The 23,545-nt window shown below is 52.7% G+C and overlaps 2 protein-coding genes across 2 annotated transcripts; one reads left to right on the forward strand and one right to left on the reverse strand.

The window, feature by feature from the left end:
* Positions 1–1,317: 1,317 nt before the first annotated feature.
* LOC144112953 (uncharacterized) lies at positions 1,318–3,930 on the reverse strand. The gene has a single exon (XM_077645801.1). It carries the CDS (start codon positions 3,928–3,930, stop codon positions 1,318–1,320), a length of 2,613 nt encoding a protein of 870 aa, XP_077501927.1.
* A 2,524-nt stretch (positions 3,931–6,454) lies between these two features.
* On the forward strand, positions 6,455–8,170 carry LOC144134629 (uncharacterized). The gene has a single exon (XM_077667504.1). It carries the CDS (start codon positions 6,455–6,457, stop codon positions 8,078–8,080), a length of 1,626 nt encoding a protein of 541 aa, XP_077523630.1. The 3' UTR covers positions 8,081–8,170.
* Positions 8,171–23,545: the final 15,375 nt, after the last annotated feature.

Genomic DNA, 23,545 nt, shown 5'->3' on the forward strand with positions numbered 1-23,545 from the left:
TGCTTGCGGGTGGCGCGTCGAGTTAAGCACGTGACGTTATCATCGTGCAGTGCAGAATTCCGCAAAGGCGCGCGACGTGAAGCAACTGCCTCTATCGCTAATAACTGTCCTTGGCAGACCTCTTTCGAGAACGAACTCCTCTAGCGCACGGAGCACATGCTTGGTTGATGTGTCGCGTGTAGCGATCAGTCTCACAAATCTGGTGAGGTTGTCGATGAACACAAGGAGGTACTGGTTGCGCTTCTTCCTTGGGACGAATGGCCCCATGTGGTCCATATGTATCACCTCGAACGGTCGTTTGCCCGGCAGAATTGGGTGTAAAAGACCTTCTCGTCTGCCAGCAGGTACTTCGTTGTAAATGCATTCGATACACTGCGAAATGTGCTTCCGGACGTAGTTCCTCATTCGTGGGAACCAAAAGCTCTCTTGGATTTCGGAAACTGTCTTTTCCAGTGCGAAGTGTCCCATCAAATCATGCGATTGCACCACAACTGCCTTTCGCATGCATTTTGGCGGTACGAATTTGAACTTCACGTTTGCGTCCTCTTCTATCTCTCTCACGAGTCTTCCCTCCCTCACGTTGTAACCCCTCGCTCTTGCCTTCTCTTCCTTCGTACGATCGCTCTCCGGTTTCTCCAGAATGGTTAGAAGCTCTCGCAGCTCTTCATCGCCTCTCTGAAGAACCATTACTTGTTCGGCAAGGTCACACGCCACGCACACCTCGAACCTTTCTTCTAGCAGGGAGTTCATCGTGTCTTGAGGAGCTTCCACGGGACCACGGCTGAGAGAGTCGACGTGGAGCATTCGCGTTCCCGTGCGGTGCTTGATTGTGAACTCGAACTCCTGGATCAAATCATACCACCTTGCGATTTGCGGCTTTTGGGTTCGCTGCGCGTTGAGGTAAACCAAAGCCTGGCAGTCGGTAACAATTGTAAAGTGTATTCCCAGCAGCAGCGGTCTGAGGCGATCCACTGCCCAAACAACTGCCATTAACTCGAGCTTAGACGAGTGGTAATTCTTTTCCGCGTCCGTCGTCTTTTTACTAACACAATAGACGAGATGCCATTTGTCGCCCTTCTTTTGGAGCAGCATTGCTGCTAGTCCTTTCGCACATGCATCGGTATGTAACTCAGTCTCCGCTTTCGGGTCATACAGCTGGAGTACAGGTTCACACATGAGCCGTGATTTGAGCTCCTGGAAACTTTCCCCTTGTTCAGAGCCCCATACAAATTTTTCTTCTTTCTTGGTGAGCCTGGTGAGATGTTCGGCAATCAGAGCATATTTCGCGATGAAACGCCGAAAGAAGCTCGTCAGCCCCTAGAACCGCCTGACGTCATGAGCGTTTTTCGGTACAGGGAAAAGCTCTATTGCCTGCACCTTAGCTTCTCCGGGCTGCACCGTTCCCTCCTTGAGGCGAAAACCCAGAAATTCAACGCTGTCCTTAGCGAAGGCGCACTTGCTAAGTCTCAGGGTTAGATTCGCCCTTTTGAAAGCTTCGAGAACCTGGCGCAGCCGCACGAGTAACTCGTTCCAGTTCCGTGCCGGAATGAGCACGTCATCCAAATAGCACATTGCAATCGTGCCCCTCAAAGGCCCCAAGACTCGATTCATCAGGCGCTGGAACACCGATGGAGCGTTTGTGAGCCCAAACGTCATCCTTTCGAACTGCCCTGTCTCATCAGGTGTTATGAAAGCTGTTTTGCTATTTGCTTCGTCGCTGAGTGGCACCTGCAGATAGCCATGAGCAAGGTCCAGCACAGTGTACAGCTTCGCCCCAGACAGTTTCTCAAGCTGTTCGTCCATGCTAGGGAGCGGGTACTTCTCCTTCAATCTCTGCGCGTTCAGGCGGCGGTAATCGACGACTAAACGCTTCTCGCCGTTCTTTTTTTGCACTAGGATCACTGGGCTCGCGTAAGGCGACGAGGTCTCGCTTACGATATCCTCTCTTTTCCACTCTCCAACAATCTCACGAATTGTCTCTCTCTCCGCGGCATTTGTTCGGCACGGCCTAACCGCGACAGGCGAACTTCCAGGTGTCTCCGTGATGTCCATCTTAAGCACAGGAGTGCATCCCAGCTCGCTAATGTTGTTGGCGAAGCAGTCGCGATATTTATTTAGAAGGCCAAGAAGTTCAGCCTTTTGCTGCTTCGTTACTGAGGGCCCCACTTCAAGCTGCTGATCCTCGATTGGTCTGCGCTCTGTCGCAACGCAGAAAACCTTGGGCTCAGTTGCATCGCTCTCGCTCACGCGGGCAGGTTGCTTTTGGCTGTCAGGTATCTCCACAACGTCAACCTCCATGACGCGCCCGAGTCGCCGTCCCCTTTTCACAAGCAAGTCTTTGTCTCCGCTCGTGAAAATCGGCACACTAATCTCCCCTTCTCTCATGTCGACAAGAATTTCGCTTCCAAGTGTACAGAACAAAACAGGGCCTGACAAATCGGAATCTGATGATAAAGTTATCCAATTAATGGAGTTAGAGTGAATGACGGTCTCTCTAGTCGCTTTCACACGCAGTCTGGGCTCATTCAACGGCTCCAGGTGAGAGAACGGACATACACTTTTGTGCCAGAAGCGCAAACAACCACCCAGCCTGGCGTAGGCCACGTAAGGTAGTTCTGTGTACGTTCTCCCGACAAGCAAGTCAACTGTCAAAGTATCGTCTGGCACTACAAGAAAAGGACCGTTCTCGCCTTTGACACCGTCGATCTCGAGGTCTGTGTAGCACTTGCCGATCGCCCTGGCTGAAGGAGTGCCTTGGCTGCCGAAACCGTAGAGGGCCGTGGCATCCTTCGTCAGCCTCGCACCGCAACGTGCAGCCGCAGAGGCACGCAGGAGGCATCCAGAGCTGCCGTTGTCGATCATGCCGACGAGGGTCGTCGTCCCGTTCAGCATGACCTGCTTCAGTAGCGCTCCAGGGGCGATTTTCCGTTCGGTGTCGGTCACTGTGTTGGTCTCGTTGCTTTGGCTCATCGAACAATGACGCTGCGTGTGGCCGCTCTTCCCACAGCGTAAGCATTTCATCTCATGCCTTTCTTCTGGGCAATCGCAGGAGATGTGTCCGAATCGCCCACAGTTGTAGCATTTGAACTGGCCTCTTTCGTTGGTCAGGGGTGGTCTCCTGTCCTTGCCAAATCGATCGTACGTAGTCTTCCGCGCAGGTGGTGTTTCTGCAACCCTTTCGGTGGCCGCCGTGAATTGCCTCTTCTCACGCATGCCGCCAAACCTTTGCTCCCGCTCTCGGTCGATACGCTCAAATTCCATAATATCGTGGAGAAGATCGTCGTCGTCCTCGTGGGTGCGTCCAAGTAGCATAGTACAGAGCTGCCTTGAGCGGAGACCGGTCAACACCTGCTCCCGGGTGTCACAAAAATCGAGGTTGGCCTCTCGACAAAGACGCACCTTTGAATGGAAGTAGGCTGTTGTGCTTTCGTTGCGCTGCTGTACTCGCTCCTGCATCTTCCTCCATCGTTCTGCCGCTCGTGTCTGGCCGCAGAAGGTGCGGCGGAAGTGGTAGTCAAAATTTTCCCACGACGTACTCACTTCTTTGCGAGAACGCAGCCAGTCCTTGGCAGGTCCCACAAGGTGGCACTTAGCAGTCTCCAACTTGAATGGTTCAGGCCATCGGTGCAGTGTAGCGGTGGTCTGCAGGTTTCCCAGCCACTCTTTCGCCGACACCGCATCGCCGCTGCCATCGAAGTCAGAAATGTTCTTGCTGAGGTCAGGCATCACCTGATAGGTTGTTGTTGCTGCTGCCACGCCTGGCGCTCCTGATGACGCTGGTAGAGCGAGCCTTTCCAGCAGACTGGCCAACAGACGGTCTTTTTCCCGCATCGCGCTCAGGAAGTCGCTCACTGAAATGCTGTCGCTCACTTTTCCTCCATCTTGACCGTCGGTGGTGCCCGCTGTCGCTCCTGAAGGTGTCTTGCTCATGGTCGTGATTAACTACAGTTCGCTCTCTGGAATTCGCAGTCTCCAGTCCGGTTCGCGCATTTACAATCCCACTTCTTATTAATGTTAGAGATAACCCTTAAGATTCAATTAATGTTATCAAATACGCGCTGAAGAAATGAGACGATTAAGCACTCATGTGAAGGAAATGCAAAAGGATATATTTACAAAAACTTATTTACATGCCAAAATAGTTACTCGCGAATTCGCACCCGCTCGCGCACCCGCACCGTCCAGCATCGCACACACACACTCTCTCTTAGACACACTCGTTCCTTGTCGTCCGAGTTACGAAACCAGATAGCAGCCCTAAAAGCGCAGATCGCGGTGCTAACGAGCAAACTAGAAAGTGCGCTAGCTAAACCCCCCAGCCACCTCAGCAAGAGGAGGCGATGGAAAGCGACACAGAACCTAGTCTTGAAAATAAACTAGACGCTATGATGAGAAGGGTCCAGGAATCCATTCCCACCATAGTCTCACAACAGATAGCGAAAGCGATGACGGTTCGCAAATACGCTAACACGAGGAGACTCCAGAATCCCCGAGCCTACAGGATGCGTAGGGTGCTGAGCGAGGACGAGGAGGAAGACCACCAGGAGCAATTTCCCCTCCAGAATAACAACAATCTCCAGATACAACATGGCGAGACAAACTAAAGAGAGTCCCATAACATTAACGCAGTGGAATAGTCGAGGCTTGAAATCGAGGACTAAGAGAGCGGATCTTAGGATGCACCTGTCTACGTACGAGCATACTCCGGCAGTAGTGGCCGTACAGGAACCTGGCGGGAACGTGAGCCTCACAAACTACAAAACGTTCCAACTCGACCCCCTAACGTGCATCTTTGTGCACAAAAATTTCACTGCAAATTTAGTAGATCTGGAATTACAAACCAGCTTTTCGCACGTGATGGTGACTCTTCTGCCACTGAAAAGGAGGATTCGCCGCTACACATCCTGAACGTGTACTGCCCACCTAAAGCAAAAAACGTAACCTTCTCCACACTCCTGAGCAGAGCTATCAGGGAAGCAGGACGAGACCCGCTACTAGTAATGGGAGATTTCAACGCGCAGAGTCCCTCATGGGGCTATCATCGAGAAGACATACGAGGACGGAAGCTAGCGGAGGCGGCGTCCGCGTTAGGTCTAACCCTACACACTGACCCGGCGTGCCCCACGCGGATAGGGAACTCGGTGCAGAAGGACACGTGTCCCGACTTAACCTTCACGAAAAACGCGAGGCGAGTGTAGTGGACGAATACGGAGGAAACTCTCGGTAGTGACCACTGCCTGATCACCATAACGATCCGTACGAAACCCCTTACCAGGCCTACGGGGCACACTATGCTGCCGAACTGGACGAAATTTAGAAAGGAATACGAGGTAAGCTCCATCCAGGAGCAGGGTTATCAAGCCTGGACAAAACAGCTGCTGATCAACCTGCGTTCGACGGAGACGCAGGTAAAGCTCTCAGAGGCGGTGACGGACGTGGACATCCACCTCCTCCACCTCTGGGCAGCCAGACGCAGCATGGTCAAAAGATGGCGTAGACAGAAGCATAACCGAAAGCTAAGAGCTCGGATCGCGGCAATCACTAAAGAAGCGGCGGAGTACGCGGCGCAACTCGCGGACGCGAACTGGGTAGATAGGTGCAACGCGGCCGCTAGGCAGATGTCTAGCAAAAACACGTGGCGCCTCTTCCGGGCGCTCATAGATCCCAACCAGACGCGCACCGAGACGCAGAAGCACCTGCAGAGAGCGGTACATGTATTTCAAGGAAATACGGCCCAGCTCGCACTGAAGCTTCGGGACCAGTACCTGAGCACGACCCAAGATCCAAGGGGAGAAGCTTACAGATACAGTGGAGCCCAAAATGCTGAGCTGGACGAACCTTTCAAAATATACGAACTCAAGGCCGCTCTAGCGAGGATGAAACGCGGGACCGCGCATACGAATCCCTCCTAAAACACTTTAATTCGGTTTGGGTGGGCGAAGCTCCACTTCCCACGGAGTGGAAGACGGCGCTGATAACTTTCATCCCCAAGGCGGGCAAGGCCATAGATACGGATAACCTAAGACCTATTTCTCTCACCTCGTGCGTGGGCAAACTGATGGAAGCTATGGTCAGAGATAGACTATCTGAGTACCTAGAAAACAAGCGAGTCTTCGCCGACTCGATGTACGGCTTCAGGCCAAATAAATCGGCTCAGGACATCCTGCTGCAGCTCAGCAGGGAGGTACTAAACCCGATCGAACATCCGAACGGGGATAAGATAGTGCTGGCCCTAGATCTGAAGGGAGCCTTCGATAATGTGACACACGAGGCGATCCTCACACACCTATCAGAGACGGGATGCGGCAGGAACGCTTTCGAGTACATAAAACGCTTCCTCACGGACAGACAGGCCTACGTGAGGATCCAGAACGCGGAACACGGCCCCTTTCTATTAGGCACGAGAAGGACGCCACAGGGAGTGGTGCTATCCCTCTTGCTTTTCAACTTGGCAATGAAGAACCTGCCGGTCCACCTGGAGAAAGTCCCGGGTGTGCAGCACGCGCTGTACGCGGACGACATCTCCATTTGGGCCACGCAGGGCTCTCTCGGTGAAATGGAGGCCAGCCTGCCGGAGGCGGCCACCGCGGTGAACGAGTACGCGAAAAGATGTGGCCTTCATTGCTCCCCTCAAAAATCCGAATTCGTGCACATTCGCCCCAACAAAAAATGCACAAACAAGATAGAATTGAGACTTGGATCGGAACCGATACCCGAAAGAAAAGAAATTAGAGCCCTAGGTCTTTTCATCCACCAGCGTCGGCTGGCGACGACCACGCTCGACAAACTAAAGAAGGTGGGAGATCAGGTGGGCCGAATGGTCCGCAGAGTCTCGAACAAGAAAGGGGGATTGCGAAGCAAAGACGCCTTGCGGATGGCCAATGCCTTTGTAACAAGCAGAATCCTGTACTCGACCCCCTATCTCCGCCTCAACAAACACGACCAGAACATCATCGAGGTGATAATACGCAAAAGGGCGAAGAAGGCCCTCGACCTCCCGATAACTACGTCTAACCTGAGACTCCAAGGTCTGGGTATGACGAACTCCTTCGATGAACTTAGAGAAGCCCACCTCACAGGTCAATACACGCGATTATCGCAGACGCCGTCAGGACGCCGCCTTTTAGCCCGTCTGCACATAGAACACACGACTCTAACCGAGGAGAGAGTAAGACTCTCTCAGGAGTGGCGTTACGCCCTGCACGTAAGACCACTCCCAATTAATATGTCCAGGGACGACCACGAGGGTAGACGCAGGGCCAGGGCAGAGGCCTTAGCTCACCACTACGGAAGGAAACCCGGGGTATACTACGTGGACGCATCCGGCCCGCACCAAGGCGGGTGGTACACGGCGGCAGTGATCCACGAGTCCAACACGGTGAACGGGCTCACCTTCAAAGCCCGAAGCGTCACTCAAGCAGAGGAAGTCGCCATCGCATTAGCGGCAACACACTCCGATTCCAAGACAATCATAACCGACTCGCGAGGGGCGTGTCGGAACGTCCAACAGGGCTGGGTCCCGTACCTGGCCTACCGGCTGCTGCAAAACAGCTCGTACGTAGGGGGTCCATCCCACCGCTTCATAGTCTGGGCTCCGGCCCACTCGGGGCTAGGAGGAAACGAGGCAGCAGATGCAGCCGCCCGCGCGCTCTCTAACCGGGCAACCTCGTCCCCCGCCTCCTCTGAAGAAGTAGCGGAAGCCACGCCGACCTACACTTACAAGGAAATAACGCAATTATACAAAGATAGACATAAACTGTACCCCCACCCGTGTAAAGGATTAACGAGAGCGGAGGAACGCCTGTTCCTCCGCCTTGTCACGAACACCATGATGTGCCCGGCCTCGCTAAAGCACTTTGACCCTGCCTTCTCCGGGGAGTGCCCGCACTGTGGGGAGAGGTCCTCGAACCTCTACCACATAGTGTGGGCGTGCCCCTCCAACCCTGCTTTTACTCCAAGCCCAAACCCCACCCGGGAGGACTGGGAGGCGACCCTACTCGCCTGTTGCGACCTGAAAGCCCAAAAGGCGATGGTCGAACGAGCTATGGCGGCAGCGGAAGCCACTGGGGTCCCGTACTAGGGACTCCACCTAGTGATTGTGAGGGGAAGGGCACTAAGCCTGACTCCTGAGCACCCTCCATGTAACTCCCTCTTTTCAGAGGAAATAAACGTTTTTACCACCACCACCACCGTCTCTTCGCTGTGTCTCCTCCCAGCGCCGCAGGCTACCGCGCACTTACAATGCACCGGAAGCGCACACACACGCACACACTCACGCGCACATGTGCACGGGCCCACTTGAAAGCAGACGCCGCGCGGCTCTCCAGTTCGTACTTCGGGTGGCGGGGGCATTCGCAGAACGGTGGGCGGCGCCAAGGACGCTCCCCGTACAGAAAGCACACGTGTGGGCACAAAAGCACGCTCGCTGCACAGAACGACACTTGCGGAAAGAAGAAACATGTGTATAATAAATGGCCCTTACACTCTAGACGCGATGGCTTTGAGCAAAGGAACGGCGTATGACTGGCTCCCTGGATATGCGGACGCCTCATTCGTGCTTTTATACATGTGGCGGTGGTGAGAGAGAGAGATGTCCTGAATGCATTTGCGCTGACAGCGTTGTGGCTGACATGCGGCACTGCGGCAATAGGAGGCCGAAGCGTTCATTTGGTGATCAATCTCTCGCGATCAACCATTACCTGCATGCCACCTCCCAGGGTGGCAGGGAGGGCGCGCTGTTTATAGTGTGCGGAACGCAATCAGAGGTGGCTTTTGCAGTTCGACACCAACGCCACGTACATGAAAGCGAGATTGAGATCTCCACTGACATACCCGCCGCGGTGGCTCAGTGGTTAGGGCGCTCGACTACTGATCCGGAGTTCCCGGGTTCGAACCCGACCGCGGCGGCTGCGTTTTTATGGAGGAAAAACGCTAAGGCGCCCGTGCGCTGTGCGATGTCAGTGCACGTTAAAGATCCCCAGGTGGTCGAAATTATTCCGGAGCCCTCCACTACGGCACCTCTCTCTTCCTTTCTTATTTCATTCCCCCCTTTATCCCTTCCCTTACGGCGCGGTTCAGGTGTCCAACGATATATGAGACAGATACTGCGCCATTTCCTTTCCCAAAAACCAGTTATTATTATTATTATTATTATTACTCCACTGACCCACAGAGCCGGTTGTGCACCTTTCCTTTCGTGAAAATGAACGGCCTTTGCAAAGTTGTCAACGCCAATGAACTCTATGAACGCCGTCGGCTCACTCTTTTTGTATGGTTTTTGAGGAAAGGAAATGGCGAAGTAACCGTCTCACATATCTCGGTGGACACCCTAACCGTGCCGTAAAGGAAGGGATAAAGGAGGGAGGAAAATAATAATAATAATTGGTTTTTGGAGAAAGTAAATGCCGCAGTATCTGTCTCATATATCGTTGGACACCTGAACCGCGCCGTAAAGGAAGGGATAAAGGAGGGAGTGAAAGAAGAAAGGGAGGGAAAGAAATAGAAAACTGAAAATTGAAAGTTGGATTTTGAGGAAAGGCGCCGCGCTGCGCCGCGGCGGTACACCTGTGGCTCGGTGCTACTAGTGGCGCATGCGCAGTAGTGACTAGGGAGCGAGAGAGAGAGAGAAATATCAGCGGCGAGGCGCGCGTTGTGACGTCATGTGCCTCCTAGGAGCACCGCCGCGGCGAAATCGCAAGTTCGCGGCCAGTAAAGCTTTCGCTTTAAAATCTGAGAGTGCCTTCCCAATGCGCTCCACGCCATTCTTATTCTTCTAGCTGTTTCACTCTCGTGGTCCGAATCTGTACTACTACCTGCCTGAAATGAACGTAATCCCGTACCACTTCCAAAGGTCCGCTGCCTATCATAAACTGTTGCCGTCCGAAAGTGTTGAACATTACTTTAGATTTCTTCGTATTAATTTTATACCCACCATTCTGCTTTGCCTATCTGTCTTCGATCATGCTCTGCAATATGGCCCTATGAGTTACTTAGCAAGGCTGTCATCAGAAAAAAGGATATTGCATGCTTGCGTATTCTCCATTACGCTTTCTTCCCATCTTCTCTTAGTACAGTTCTATAGAATACCGCATCGTGACCGCATCGTGAGCCAGGCGAAAGGGTTCGCGGAGACCAGACCGCTCCTGATCCTCGGCGACTTTAATGCCCCTCACACAACGTGGGGTTATCAGTTCCAGTCCAAGAGAGGAAAAGCACTGGCCAAAGCAATTGAGTGTAAGAAAGGGCCATTTCTCATATACTTGTTTTTCTCCGCCAGTGTCGTTCCGTGCAGCGAGCGTTCTTTTGTGTCCACATGTGTGCTTTCGGTGCGGGGGCGACCTTGGCGCCACCCTCCGTTCTGCGAAAAGACCGATGAGCGCCCGCTTCGTTAGCTTATTGGTGTAGTCGTTAGGGCCGCGGGCAATGCCCCGCTACCCGAGGTGCGAACTGGAGGGTCTTGCGGCGTCTCCTTTCAAGTGGGCCCGTGCACGTGTACCCGTGGGTGTGTGTGTGTGTGTGTGTGTGTGTGTGTGTGTGTGTGTGTGTGTGTGTGTGTGTGTGTGTGTGTGCGCTCCCGGTGCAGTGCAAGTGCGCGGTAGCCTGCGGCGCTGTGAGGCGACTCAGCCAAGTGACGGACGAGAAGGGACCACAGTGTTTGTGCGATGCTCGACGGTGCTTGTGCTCGAGCGGTGTGCGAATTTGCGAGTATGTATTTTGGCGTGTAAATAAGTTTTTGTAAATATATCCTTTTGTATTCCCTTCACAAGGGTGTTTGATCGTTTCATTTCTTCAGCGCGTATTTTGTAACATTAATTTAATCTTAAGCGTCGTTTCTAACAGGAGGATCACGAGATGGCCCTCCTGAACGAGCCGGACGGCACCACCAGAAGTGGCAACAGTGTCGCGAGGGACACCACGCCAGACTTGTCGTGGTTATCGGGCACGCTAGACGTCTCCTGGAAAAGCGAAGAAGTGGACCTGGGGTCTGACCACAGCGTGATCGGCATCACGATCCGAGGCTCCCCATATCGGGCTGTGCTGGGGACGGCACGGATCGCGGATTGGGACAAGATGAGAAAGTTTACCCAAGAACAAGAAGAGGCATCCGAGAAAGAATCGTGACAAGCTGAAACACAACAGACCTACACCGAATGGGTGAAGGACCAGAAGAAGGCCCTCCAAAAATTTACCCAAGAAATCGCAACGACGTCGCAGACACCGTACGTGGACGCCAGACTGCAGTGGGCGGCCCGGCACTCGTTAACGCGGCGGTGTAAACGTTAGAGACACAACAGAAATCTAGCCAAGCGTATCGTAGTCTTGACCAAACAGATCGCCGAGTATGCGGCCAAACTATGCAGGGAAAATTGGCTCAAGACCTGCGATGGCCTGCAGGGCAAGCTCTCGACGGGGAAGACGTGGTCTCTTGAGGCATCTGATCGACCCGCTGACAAGCAAAACTGCGACCAATCGCAACCTCACCAAAGTATTGAACACGCACAAGGGAGACGGACGCAGGCTCTTGGAAGACCTGAAGGCGAAGCACCTAAAGACAAAGAAAGGCCAGTACCCGGTGCCCGAGAGGTACGAAGGACCCGGCAACGAAGAGCTGGACTGGCCGTTTACCAGGACGGAACTGTGGACAGCGATAGATGACAGTAACAAGAGAAGTGCACCCGGCAGGGACGCCATAACTTACAAACTACTCGGTAACATGAGCAGTACAGCGGCCCGCGGCCTCCTAGAGCACATCAGCGAAGCCTGGGAGAGCTCACAGTTGCTGAAGGAATGGAAGGACGCCGAGGTCCGCTTCATTCCAAAGCCCGGCAAGGCCCTCACGATAGACAACATGCGGCCCATCTCTCTCACGTCCTGCGTGGGGAAGGTGATGGAGCGCATGGTCCTTCGCCGGCTGCAGAAGCACCTCGAAGAAACGGATCAGATGCCGGAGACGATGTACGGCTTCAGAAAACATCTCAGCACCCAAGACGTGTTGACCCAACTCCACGAACTGGTCGTCAAGCCCGCAGTGAGGCGCGCGCCGCGCGGGATACTCGCCCTCGACCTGAAGGGAGCGTTTGACAACGTGTCCCACGAGCGTGTTGCAGAGTCTGAACAAGATCAGGTGTGGCCGAAAGACATTCGGCTACATAAAAGATTTTCTGTCAAACCGAACGGCGACCATCAGGGTAGGGGAGAAGTCAGACCCTGTCGAGCTCGGCGATAGGGTACCCCTCAGGGATCGGTCTTGTCGCCCCTGATTTTCAATCTGGCCCTCCTGCCCCTGCCCAATCTACTCAAGCAACTCGAAGGCGTGTGCCACGCGTTCAACGCTGACGATATTACGGTGTGGACGACCCGAGCCCTCTCCGATGCCTTGACGGAGGAAGCCTTACAGCGGGCGCCAACGACCGTGCACGAGTACGCAAAGTCGTGCGGACTGAGCTGCGCTCCCCAGAAATCAGAGCTGCTCATGATCCAACCGGGAAAATCCAAGAAGGAGCTGCCGCCTAACGTGACCATCCCCATCGACGTTCGGAACGGCCATCAAGCCAACACAGCAGATTAGGATTCTCGGCCTACTACTTCAGAGCGACGAGAAGGCACATGCCGCCGTCAAAAAGATCAAGACTACAGCCGAACAGATACTAAGTATGCTTCGGAGGGCATCTAACAGAAACCGAGGCCTTAAAGAGGGCGATGCCATGCGCCTGGTACGCGCGTTCGTCGTGTCGCGGGTTGCCTACTCCGCCCCGTATCTCCAGCTGACGAAGGCGAATAGGGACACCCTAAACACGATGCTTCGTAAGGCAACGAAGCAAGCACTGGGCGTGCCCATATGCTCGTCCACGCAAAGACTGCTAGACATGGGCGCCCACAACACGGTGGAGGAGCTCATCGAAGCCCACCTCTCTAATCAGAGAATCCGGCTCAGTCACACGGAACACGAACGAGCCGTCCTTGGCAAGATAGGATGGCAGATCGAGCCAGTCCCCATCAAGGCGGCCCTTCCGGAGGACTGGAAGACGACCATTCAGACCAAACCCCTTCCCCTGATCATGACGCCGGGCAAGGACGACGAGAGGCGCACCGCGCGGGCCAAAGCCATAGCCCGGAAGCTGCAAGAGAACACCAGGGTCCTCTACGCGGACGCCTCGCTCTGAAAACACAGTTACCGTGCAGCGGTGGTGGTTACCCCGCAGTTGCCCCGCGTGATGGTTACCCCGCAGTTGCCGAAGAAGCGGCCGTGGCCCTAGCACAACCGAGCGTGGACACCGTAGTCACAGACTCAAAAACAGCCTACGGAAGCTTCCGCAGGGGGTAATCTCCTTCGCGGCCCGACCGATTCTATCCAAGTTTAAGCCTCTGGGAAGAGCCATAGAGCTCGTGTGGGTCCCGGCTCATTCGCAGGTAGCAGGCAACATCATCGCCGACTACCATGCCCGAGAAATGTCAATCTGTGCCGAGCACGAGCCGGAAAAGCTACCGCACCCGGTCACCGGCTTTCGGGACATTACCCGGATGTACCGCGAGGATGGGCTGGTGTCCTTTCACGACATTACTAACATTTACAAACTTGAGCGGAGAATTTACCCGCCCCCGGACAAGCAATTGGTAAAGGCGCAGGAATGCTTCTGGTGAAGAATGCAGACGAGATCGTTCTTCAACCCATATGTGTTAAGCAAAACCTACCCGGACATTCAGCCGGAATGCAGACGGTGTCAGGAAGTGGCAACCTATGACCACATATTATGGAACTGTAGCAAATAGCGCCGCCACCGGCGGATATTATGCGTGATGCTTCTCTCGAGCAGTGGGAGACCGTGTTGGCCAGCTCAGACCCAGTCGTCCAGACCAGGGCCGTAGAGTGGGCCACCCAGGCCGCCGTCAGCCATGCGTTGATTTCCATCTAGCACGGAATCGTCCGCACATGCGTTCTGCCGAAAAATAAATTTTTTCCATCCATCCATCGAACCCAACCAGCGTTCCGCTGAACGCATTAAAGTGCAGCTGCGTTCTATGCAGAACCCACTTTCATGTCCTGCGCATACGACGCGGGCAGACGCTTTCCCGCTCCTCTCGGATGATAATGATACCAACTTTATTTTCCACCAGATAAGGAGGCCCCCTACTACCTGTCCACAACACACAGGCCTGGGTGACGGGGGCCGAGACCTCCACGATTAGAAGCAGGCAAAGAGGTCTTGACTCCTCGCGGCTTCTTCCGCCAGGCGGATGGCTTGTTGCTGTGGAGCAGGGACCTCGCTCCGCAGCAGGGCTTCCCAGGTTTCTCTACAATTTATATTTGCTCTAGACCCTGGGGAGCTAGCGCATTCCCAGATTATGTGGTTGAGGGTCCCTCTCGCCCCACAGTGTTTGCATTTCTCGTTTTTTCCCTCATCTTTCTGAATATGACATGCCCAGACCGGGTTTACGAAGTTCCCAGCTTGGAGGCGCCGCCATGCGATTGCCTCCTTATTGTTTAGACTTTTATCCGGTGGTGGCACCAGTCTCCTCTGTAACCTATATTTTTCGACAATCTCCATATAATTTTGCAGACGCTCGTCCATGTTCCGGAAGTCGGGCGGCTCCACAGTTACCCGGAAGTAGAGAGCTGGGCTAACCTGGGGATCTTTAACGTGCACTGACATCGCACAGCACACGGGCGCCTTGGAGCAAAAACGCTAAGGCGCCCGTGTGCTGTGCGATGTCAGTGCACGTTAAAGATCCCCAGGTGGTCCAAATTATTCCGGAGCCCTCCACTACGGCACCTCTCCTTCCTTTCTTCTTTCACTCCCTCCTTTATCCCTTCCCTTACGGCGCGGTTCAGGTGTCCAACGATATATGAGACAGATACTGCGCCATTTCCTTTCCCCCAGAACCAATTATTATTATTATTATTAACTCGTGGGCTCCGTCGTTGCAGGAACGGACGCGTGTGGAGTCCAAGTAGGTTAATTTTTACGTTTAGCCGTCTACTGGCCAGAATCCTTGCCGCTTCCGGCGAGATCCTACCCTTTCCAAAATTATAGATGGCCGTTTTGCTATCGCTATCTATAAAATTGGCTTCAGTTCCAACGCAAGCGAGCGCTACCGTAAGGGCCTCACGAAGTCGGAGGAACGCTTACTCCTTCGCCTTTATACTAAAAATGGCAGTGGCTTAGCTCGGCTATGCCAGGATATATGTAGCGAAAGCAAGTGTGAAACTCCCCGGTTGGCCCTGTTCACATATTCTACAACGTATGAAGGACAGGCATAAACGTCCATATTGACCTGTAGGTCCATGTTTGATTTCAGCACCGAGGCTATCCAAGGATTGAAGGGGCCGCGTCACTCTTACGCCTATTCTCTAGGCTCAGCGGCACGTTGTTCTTCGGTTTCTTGAGCCCGCCGCTGAGGTCTCTTGGTCGCATTCCACCGTTCATCACGGGCCGTCTTCAGTGAAGCAGGACTCAGGTCTCTCCTCCGGCTGCTGTCGCTGTTGCTAGCGGTCGAGACACCGGACGTTAAACGTGCCTGTCTCGCGGCGGCATATTCACGGCGGCGTTTAGCCTGTCGTTCGGCGCGCTGTTCGTCTGTTTCCTGGGCGATTCGTTTCCTCTTCATATCGTTCTGCTGTCGATTCCAGGCCTCCTCCAGCTTATCAGAATTGTCGCCGTCCATACTGTCGCCTCAACTGCGGTTGCGGCGCACGCCAGCTCTCTTTTTCAATCCTGTGACATCTTACCACGCATGCGACGCAGCTGTCGAAGCGAGCGGAGGCGAGCGCAACGACGAGGAACGCGGTGTCACGTCCTACCAAATGGACAATAAAGTTTTTCTCTCTCTCTCTCTCTCCTACCAAATGGCGGCGGCGGCGGCGAGAGGCGCGGTGTGATGTCATGCCAGATGGCGCGGCGAGCGCGAGAAGCACAGTAACCTTCCGCGGCAAGGCGCGTTGTGACGTCACGTGCCTCGATGGAGTACCACCACAGCGAAATCGCGAGTTTGCGGCCAATAACGAGCCAACAGCGAGCAAAGAAAAAAATCAATGCAAGAAAAAGCACCTGAAAAAACATGTGGAATGTGTGAAAAGCGGGGTTTAGGAAATACCTCTGTCATGCGGACGCACCTACATCGGTCAAATAGGGTACTGTTTGAATGAATGGCTTCGAGAGCACAAAATATCCCTAAAGGGTGCCATCAGCAGTGAATTAACAAAACATTGCAGATAGCATGAATTCGCTCCGCAGCTTATCAACACAATGGTCATCCCGTCGTATTTTAATCAGCGGACCAGCAGGGAGATTGAAGAAGCCTTCAACATCGGGCAAAGGAGGGACGTATATGCGTCAGCATACTTTCGATAGCGTTTCGTGACAGCGAAATTGATTCTCTGCGTGCGTTGTCCTAATCTTTTACCACGTGTACATCTTATGCATTTTAATGCTTCTGTCCTGTCCTTATTTCACGAGCGGGATGTATATATTCGATCGAACATGGATTAAAAATCTGGTTGTTAGTAAGCGTTGATTCCCGCCTCTCTCTTCTGTTTCGTGCTGCGCTGCTCCCGCCACACGAACATGAAATGTGCTAGAATTTTACACACAAAGGAAATATGAATTCAAAAGTCGCCCGATCCCGCCCATATAACAGGAAATCGCAGCGCAATACAGATGTAATCTCAGTTTATTAGATGTGATCTTTGCATTTAAATGAATACAAACAGAATACGCATATGTATGCACCATTTAACCCACAATGTACGGAGCACTACGACACCAGCATACAATAATGTCTAAAATTTTCTCTGCCTCTGAGAAATCTAAAAAAAATGGAGCAATAAAAACATAATACAGGTTGAAAGTTGATGCACCTTAAGCAAACATTCTAAAGGGTACAAAAGCATATATGCACACGCAAAACCAAACGCATGTAAAGAGCAAACTGGGTGCCAAGAGAAAAGACGATATGGGCGTACGATACAGATACGCGGTTTCAGGTTACGGATATTCTGCAAGGTGAAACCTCAATTTCGCTTTGCCTCTCACACGAGCCTCGGAGTAATCTTGAGCCTGTTATCAAAACAGGAAAAAAAATTAATTCTACGAGGCGAAAATAAAAAAACGAGCATAAACCACATACCTTGACGACGTTGCCAATAGAAACCCGGGTATGAAATAAAATGCTGCAACTATATATATGAGTTCAACGTAGCCTTCTGTCCTGCGCCTTCTCACGGCACTGCGAACGCTCAAACGTACGCGTTACATCCTCGTTACACCACAGTTTTATTTTTGTGACTAAGTGTGGAGATAAGAGTGCTTGGAGCCGAATGGAAAGGGGGGACGTCTTGAGGTAGGAGCCCTGGCTCGCCGCACCCATGGTACAGCAGACCACGCGTGCTGCACAATACGGCGTGGGAGGCGAGACCACGCGTGCTGCATCAATACGGCGTGGGAGGCGAGATCAGGGTGATCAATGCACAAGTAATCCGGTGGGGGTGGGATGGGAGTCAGCGACGCAAACACAACACAAACTATACCGCTGCGACAGGACGGCAATGCAGGTAGAGCAGGTTAATTCATGGGCACTCGCAGCAAGAGTCTAGTGGGCTTCCGAAGATCTCTCCCGCCTATGACCGCAGTGGACGGCTACGCTGCTACCAACAACACGCGACAGTCGTCGGAGGCGCTGAGGGATGCAGAGTGCGCGCTAGGAGTCGCCCATTGCCTTGAAATCCGCTGCCGCGAACGACGCCTGTAAGAGCGCCATTATGGTGTAGGGCCGTGAAGCTGCGCAAAACATTTGCGATGCGCCGCGCGCCGCTGCACCAGTTCCAAAAGGAATTATGTGGGCACGCCGAGGTGCGCGGGAAAGCTGCCATGAATCCGCAGCTACGAAGTTCACGACAGCCTAGTGATGAGAGCAAGAGCTGCTGCGCGCTGGGGCTTGCGCGCGAGCGGCTAGGGGCTGCGCAAGATGGCTTCCGTCCAGCGAGGAAGCCGGGCGAGCGACGGGAGGCCCATTACTGTGCCTCTGCTAGACAGCGGCGCAACGAGGACTGCTGGCAGTTGGAGATGCCTGCAGGGAACGCCGCACCGTGCAGAAGTTGGAAACACTATTGAAGACGGGCACGTTGGTGACCGCCGCTCCCGGCGATGCGATGAAAAGGCAGACCGCCGTCGCCTGCCTGCCCGCAGCATGGAGCCGACGGCCCACGAGAGAGATGCGGGGTGAACTGCGCTTCCTTCGGCTGTTCGAACAAAACTGTCTGATCTCTCAAAACGGCGAGTGCAAGCGCAAAACCTTCTCTCCCCGTAGCTTTTGGCGCGAGGGAGAGAAAAAAGGGAGGGAGGAGTCAATTTGTATTTTTTGTTGAAAAGCATTGGTCCCAAAAACGTTCTCCCAGTTACGTTTCTGGGACCAAAATGCTATTTTTTTTTATTTCTGCTTAACACCATCAAAAAAAACATTTCTAGGACATTAGTGGGCGCACTTCCCTTTTGCTTGTGTTTCTATGTCCTGCCTCTACGGCCTGGAAATGTTCGATACATGTTGTACTGGGACAGGGACATTCCATCCTTTCTGGGCGCTCCTGGGGAGGTACTTTGTTTGCTGGGGAGGTTGATGCCATCTGCACACATACTGAAATTCAGCCCCTCTATGCTCCTCAGAGCTACGGGGAGGCTTCATAAAGAAATATAATTACGCAAGTATGTTTCTCTATGGAGGCTCCTCATCGCCACGTTGAAGAGGAATGGGGAGAGAACCGAGCCCTGCGGCGTGCCCCTGCTCCCTAACTTCAGTGTGTGGGAGATTCAATGTCTTGGAACTTCATGCCGGCAGTTCTGTCTGACAGAAAATCCTCGCTGTAATCGTATGTTCACGCGCCTACCTCAATTTAATAATAATAATAATAATAATAAATGGTTTTTGGGGAAAGGAAAAGATTTCATGGAGACCGCGGAGGATTTCTTCGTGTCTGACATTATCAAAAGCCTTTGTCAAGTCTAGGCCGAGAATTACTTTGGCGTTTCTAGAACACGAGTCGATTATGTCATGTTTCAGTCGGAGCATCACGTCCTGCGTGCACAGGCCCGCTCCTATCGGTCAAGATGTGTGACGTCACGGAGGGAGTAGGCCGCACACCTGGGATACCCCCTTTCCTCCTCTCCGCAACAGAGCGCATATCTGCCGGAGCTCTCTACGGCGGGCGTTGCATCGAACACAACCAGCGTTCCGTTTAACGCATTAAAGTGCACCTGCGTTCTATGCAGAACCCACTTTCATGTCTGCCCGCCGCGGTGGCTAAGTGGCTAGGGCGCTCGGCTATTCATCCGGAGTTCCCGGGTTCGAACCAGACCGCGGCGGTTGCGTTTCGATGGAGGCGAAACGCTAAGGCGCCCGTGTGCTGCGCGATGTCAGTGCACCTTACAGATCCCCAGGTGGACGAAATTATTATGGAGCACTCCACCACGGCACCTCTTTCTTCCTTCACTCCCCTTTATCCCTTCTCTTACGGTGCGGTTCAGGTGTCCGCCGATATGTGAGACAGACACTGCGCCATTTCCTTTAAAAAAATGCTGATGCATGGCCAAGCTCTGTTAGGCCAGGATATACGTAGCGAAAGCGCGGCGACTTCTGCATCGGAAGAGTGCATTCACTAGAGGTGCCTTTATTCATGGTTAAAGCTTGAGCCGTCGTGGCAGCGTCTCCGCCTCAAACGCCAAAGGCCCTGGTTCGATTCCGAGCCTCGACACAGGTTTATTTTTTATTCAGTAAGTGTGTGTGTGGGGGGGGGGGGGGGCTCAGTGGCTCCCATAGATGCCGCCGCCGAATGCGTTGGTTAGCTGCTAAGCGCAGGATCTGTTAAGGCGCGTTTAAACTCCGGTGTAACGCGCGCGCTGCACAGCGACGTCACGTCGGCCAATGCGAGACCCTCCATACTCCAACTGCGCTTGACAGCCGACGCGTTCGACGTACGGCTTCGGCACACTCTGAACGCAGTGGCAGAGACTCAATGGAGCATCTCTAGTTCGCGCCGAGTGTTCGAGCCGCCGCCGGCCCGGCGAGACCGGTTCGGATCCGTGGCGAGGCGCGCGTTGTGAAGTCATGTGCCTCCTCGGAGCACCGCCACGGCGAAATCGCAAGTTCGCGGCCAGAAAAGTTTTCGCTTAAAAAAAAAATATGCCCTGCGCATGCGACGCGAGCAGACGTTTTCCCGCTCCACTCGGTCAAGATGAGTGACGTCATGGAGGGAGTAGGCAGCACACCTGGGATGCCTCCTTTTCTCCTCTCCGCACAACGCACATCTGCCGGAGCTCTACACGGCGGGCGTACAACCAGGGTGCCATTAAAACGCATTAAAGTGCACCTGCGTTCTACAGAGAACCGACTTTCATGCACTGCCGCGTCTGTAAGACAAAACGATCAGGATTAAAACAAAATAAGACCCCCGCAGGGGGGCGTCTGCAGCTTGCAGGCGTCGGTGAGTGGCGACACCGCGGGTTCCCGAGCATCCGCAGGGACATCCCCACAAGGAATGATGGTGAACAGTGCATCACCACGGACCCGAGCACCCGCGTCTAGCCGCACGTGGCATCGCCGTGTCCGGGGAAAAGGGGATCCTGGTGGTTGAGCCGATGCTGAGCGTTTGGACCTTTAAGGCCCCTCGGCGGAGGCAACACACCACTTTGGCCCCAGCTTCCTGTAGACGGCACCTCCGGCCTGACCCGACCGGGGGAAATCAGCAGTCGCCTTTTCCTATCCTCCCCTCTATCTTTCACTTTTCCTACCCCTTTCTCACAACTCTCCTGTCTCCTACTCACTTCTAGTTTCTTCCCTTTTTCCTGGCGGCGAGGGTTAACCTTGTGTGGCCAACCACCCTGAGTTGCGTCATATTGGGTTATAGTTGGGGTGTACAGCTGGCGAGGGTAGGACTTGTTTGCAAGTTCCTGTCCCGTCCCCAAGTTGGGCTCCATGGTGGGTGGCTGGCACCGTAGCCGAAAAACACACTTATCATATGGCAAACCTTCTCTCAGCAACTGATCGCCCTCACAAGAGAGGGTGGACCGAGGTAACTCAAAATTTCATGACAAAAAAGAAACAAAGTTTTCCTAAGTTTCATGTGATTCATAGTGAGCAAAGTGAGAAATCTGTTAGAATAATCTCCCCATTCATCGTAGAAAAATGTTTGACGAGTGCCTTGGGCTTTGGCTACAAAGTTACAGAAATGGCCAGTGGAGATAGCTTACTGGAACTCCGAGATAGCATCCAACACTCAAAACTTTCCAACATTGTGTTCATGGGTGACATCCCTGTATCCATATCTGACCACCGATTCCTCAATACAGTCTTGGGTGTAATTTCAGAGAATGATTTTCTGGACCTCACTGAACAAGAAATCAAAGAAGGGCTTGCTGAACAAAACGTTGTTGATGTCCACAGGATAAAAATAAGAAAAGAAGGCAAAGAAATACCAACAAAGCACATAGTCTTGACATTTGCACATAGTACTCTCCCAGACTCAATTGAAGTGGGTTATCTAAAAATAAATCTGAGGCCATACATTCCTAACGCTCGACGATGGTTTAACTGTCAAAGGTTCGGCCACGGCTCAGGGAGTTGCCGCGGTCGTAAAACTTGCGCAAAATGTGCTTCAAAAGATCACTCTTCTGATGACTGCGACGGCGCCCCACGCTGCGCAAACTGTGAGGGAGACCATGCTGCATACTCCAGGGCGTGTCCGTCCTTGAAGAAAGAAAAGGCAATAATTACACTCAAAACTACTGAAAACATTTCGTTCAAATAAGCAAGAAGGCGATGCACACAAACAAGCACATTCTCCTTCACAGCCAAAACCAACTTTGCCGATGTGGTGCGTGGGCGCGGCGCACCACAACAGGCTTCGGCACCTGCCCAGGCCACTCGCAGTGAGCCTGTGGTGGGGCCATCCGCGCCCCCAGGTGGAGTAGGTAACACTACCCCGCCAACCCAAAAAGAGGCCTCGATCGCAGACCCCCGTGTCCGTGGCCCCCAAGACCTCCTCCCACAGGTCGAGGTCCAACTCTAATGTCCACGTGCCCTCCGCACGGTCGTCCAGCGCCTCTGCAGAGGCGATGGACACGACCCAGGGCAGCCCCGTGCCATCCACGTCGGGTGGTCGGCAGAGCTCTCTGGATCGGTCAAAAAAAGACAGACCCCGAATCAAAGGGCCACAAATAACTTGATCTAGTTTTAACTACATAGGAAAACAAAATTAAGATGGCTTTCATAATGCAATGAAACTGTAGAGGACTTATGAATAACTACAGTGACATAAAAGATCTTCTAGGAGCACATGCTCCTGTTGCGTTATGTCTACAAGAGACAAATTTAGGGCCTCAAAACAATAATTTTCTTAAGAATTATGCTGTTTTTCGCCGCGACCGAGAACAGGCGAGCAGGCTGTCAGGAGGTGTGGCAATTATAATCAAAAACGGTGTCCCGGCTAGTGAGCTTAAACTAAAAACAATACTTGAGGCAGTAGCAGCCACTCTGCTTGCACATAAAACGATTACAGTGTGCTCTGCATATATTGAGCCACAGTTGAAATTAACACTCCTTGACTTAGAGGGCCTTTTAAATCAGCTACCAGAGCCATACCTGGTAGTTGGCGATTTTAATGCACATTCTCGTTTTTGGGGAAGCGAGAAAACGGACGCTAGAGGGCAGCTCATCGAGGATTTTATTCTATCCACTAATGTCTGTTTGCTGAACTCGGGTAAACCCACATACTGTTCCCGATCCTCAGGAAGAATGAGTGTTTTAGATTTGTCTTTTTGTTCACCGTCTGTTTTTAGCGATTTTAACTGGAGTGTTTTAGACAATCCATATGGAAGCGATCATCTCCCTGTTTTAATAGGTCTCTCATCCTCGCCAATAATTATTCCAACAAAACCGCAGCGCTGGACACTACATTTAGCTGATTGGGCATTGTTTGAAGAAAAAGCAAGTTTACAGGATATAATTTTAGAAAACCACAGCATAGATGACATAAATGAAATGTTCGCAACATGCATTCCTGCTGCACATGTATCAATTCCTAAATCCACAGGAGTGGTGTGCCAAAACCACAAAATTTGGTACACACGAGAATGCAAGGAGGCAAAAAAACTACAGAATAAAGCCTGGGGAGTCTTTCGCAGATACCCAACTCATGAGAACCTTATCTTTTTCAAAAAGGCGAGAGCACATGCGAGGCGTATCCGGCGCAAGGCCGAGAAAACATCATGGCAAACTTACGTCTCTTCTATAAACAGCTCAACCACATCAAAAAAAATGTGGGAGCAAGTTCGAAAATAAATGGCCGCTACTCACCTTTCACAATTTCTCTTCTCACAACACCCGGCACGCAAACGAGTTTAGAGGAACAGGCAGACATACTGGGGGAGCACTTCGCTGTAGGTACTAATGCAAAATATAATACTCTTATTACACTCCAAGAAATCAGCACTGTACTGTCTGCCGGTAAGAAAACTGCTCTAGGACCCGACCAAATACATTATAAAATGCTTGCCCATCT

Source organism: Amblyomma americanum, chromosome 1, assembly GCF_052857255.1.
Source record: "Amblyomma americanum isolate KBUSLIRL-KWMA chromosome 1, ASM5285725v1, whole genome shotgun sequence".
NCBI classification, from domain to species: Eukaryota; Metazoa; Arthropoda; class Arachnida; order Ixodida; family Ixodidae; genus Amblyomma; species Amblyomma americanum.

Coding starts and splice junctions, on each gene's coding strand:
- LOC144112953 (XM_077645801.1), bottom strand. CDS start 3,930: ATGAGCAAGACACCTTCAGGAGCGACAGCGGGCACCACCGACGGTCAA.
- LOC144134629 (XM_077667504.1), top strand. CDS start 6,455: ATGAAGAACCTGCCGGTCCACCTGGAGAAAGTCCCGGGTGTGCAGCAC.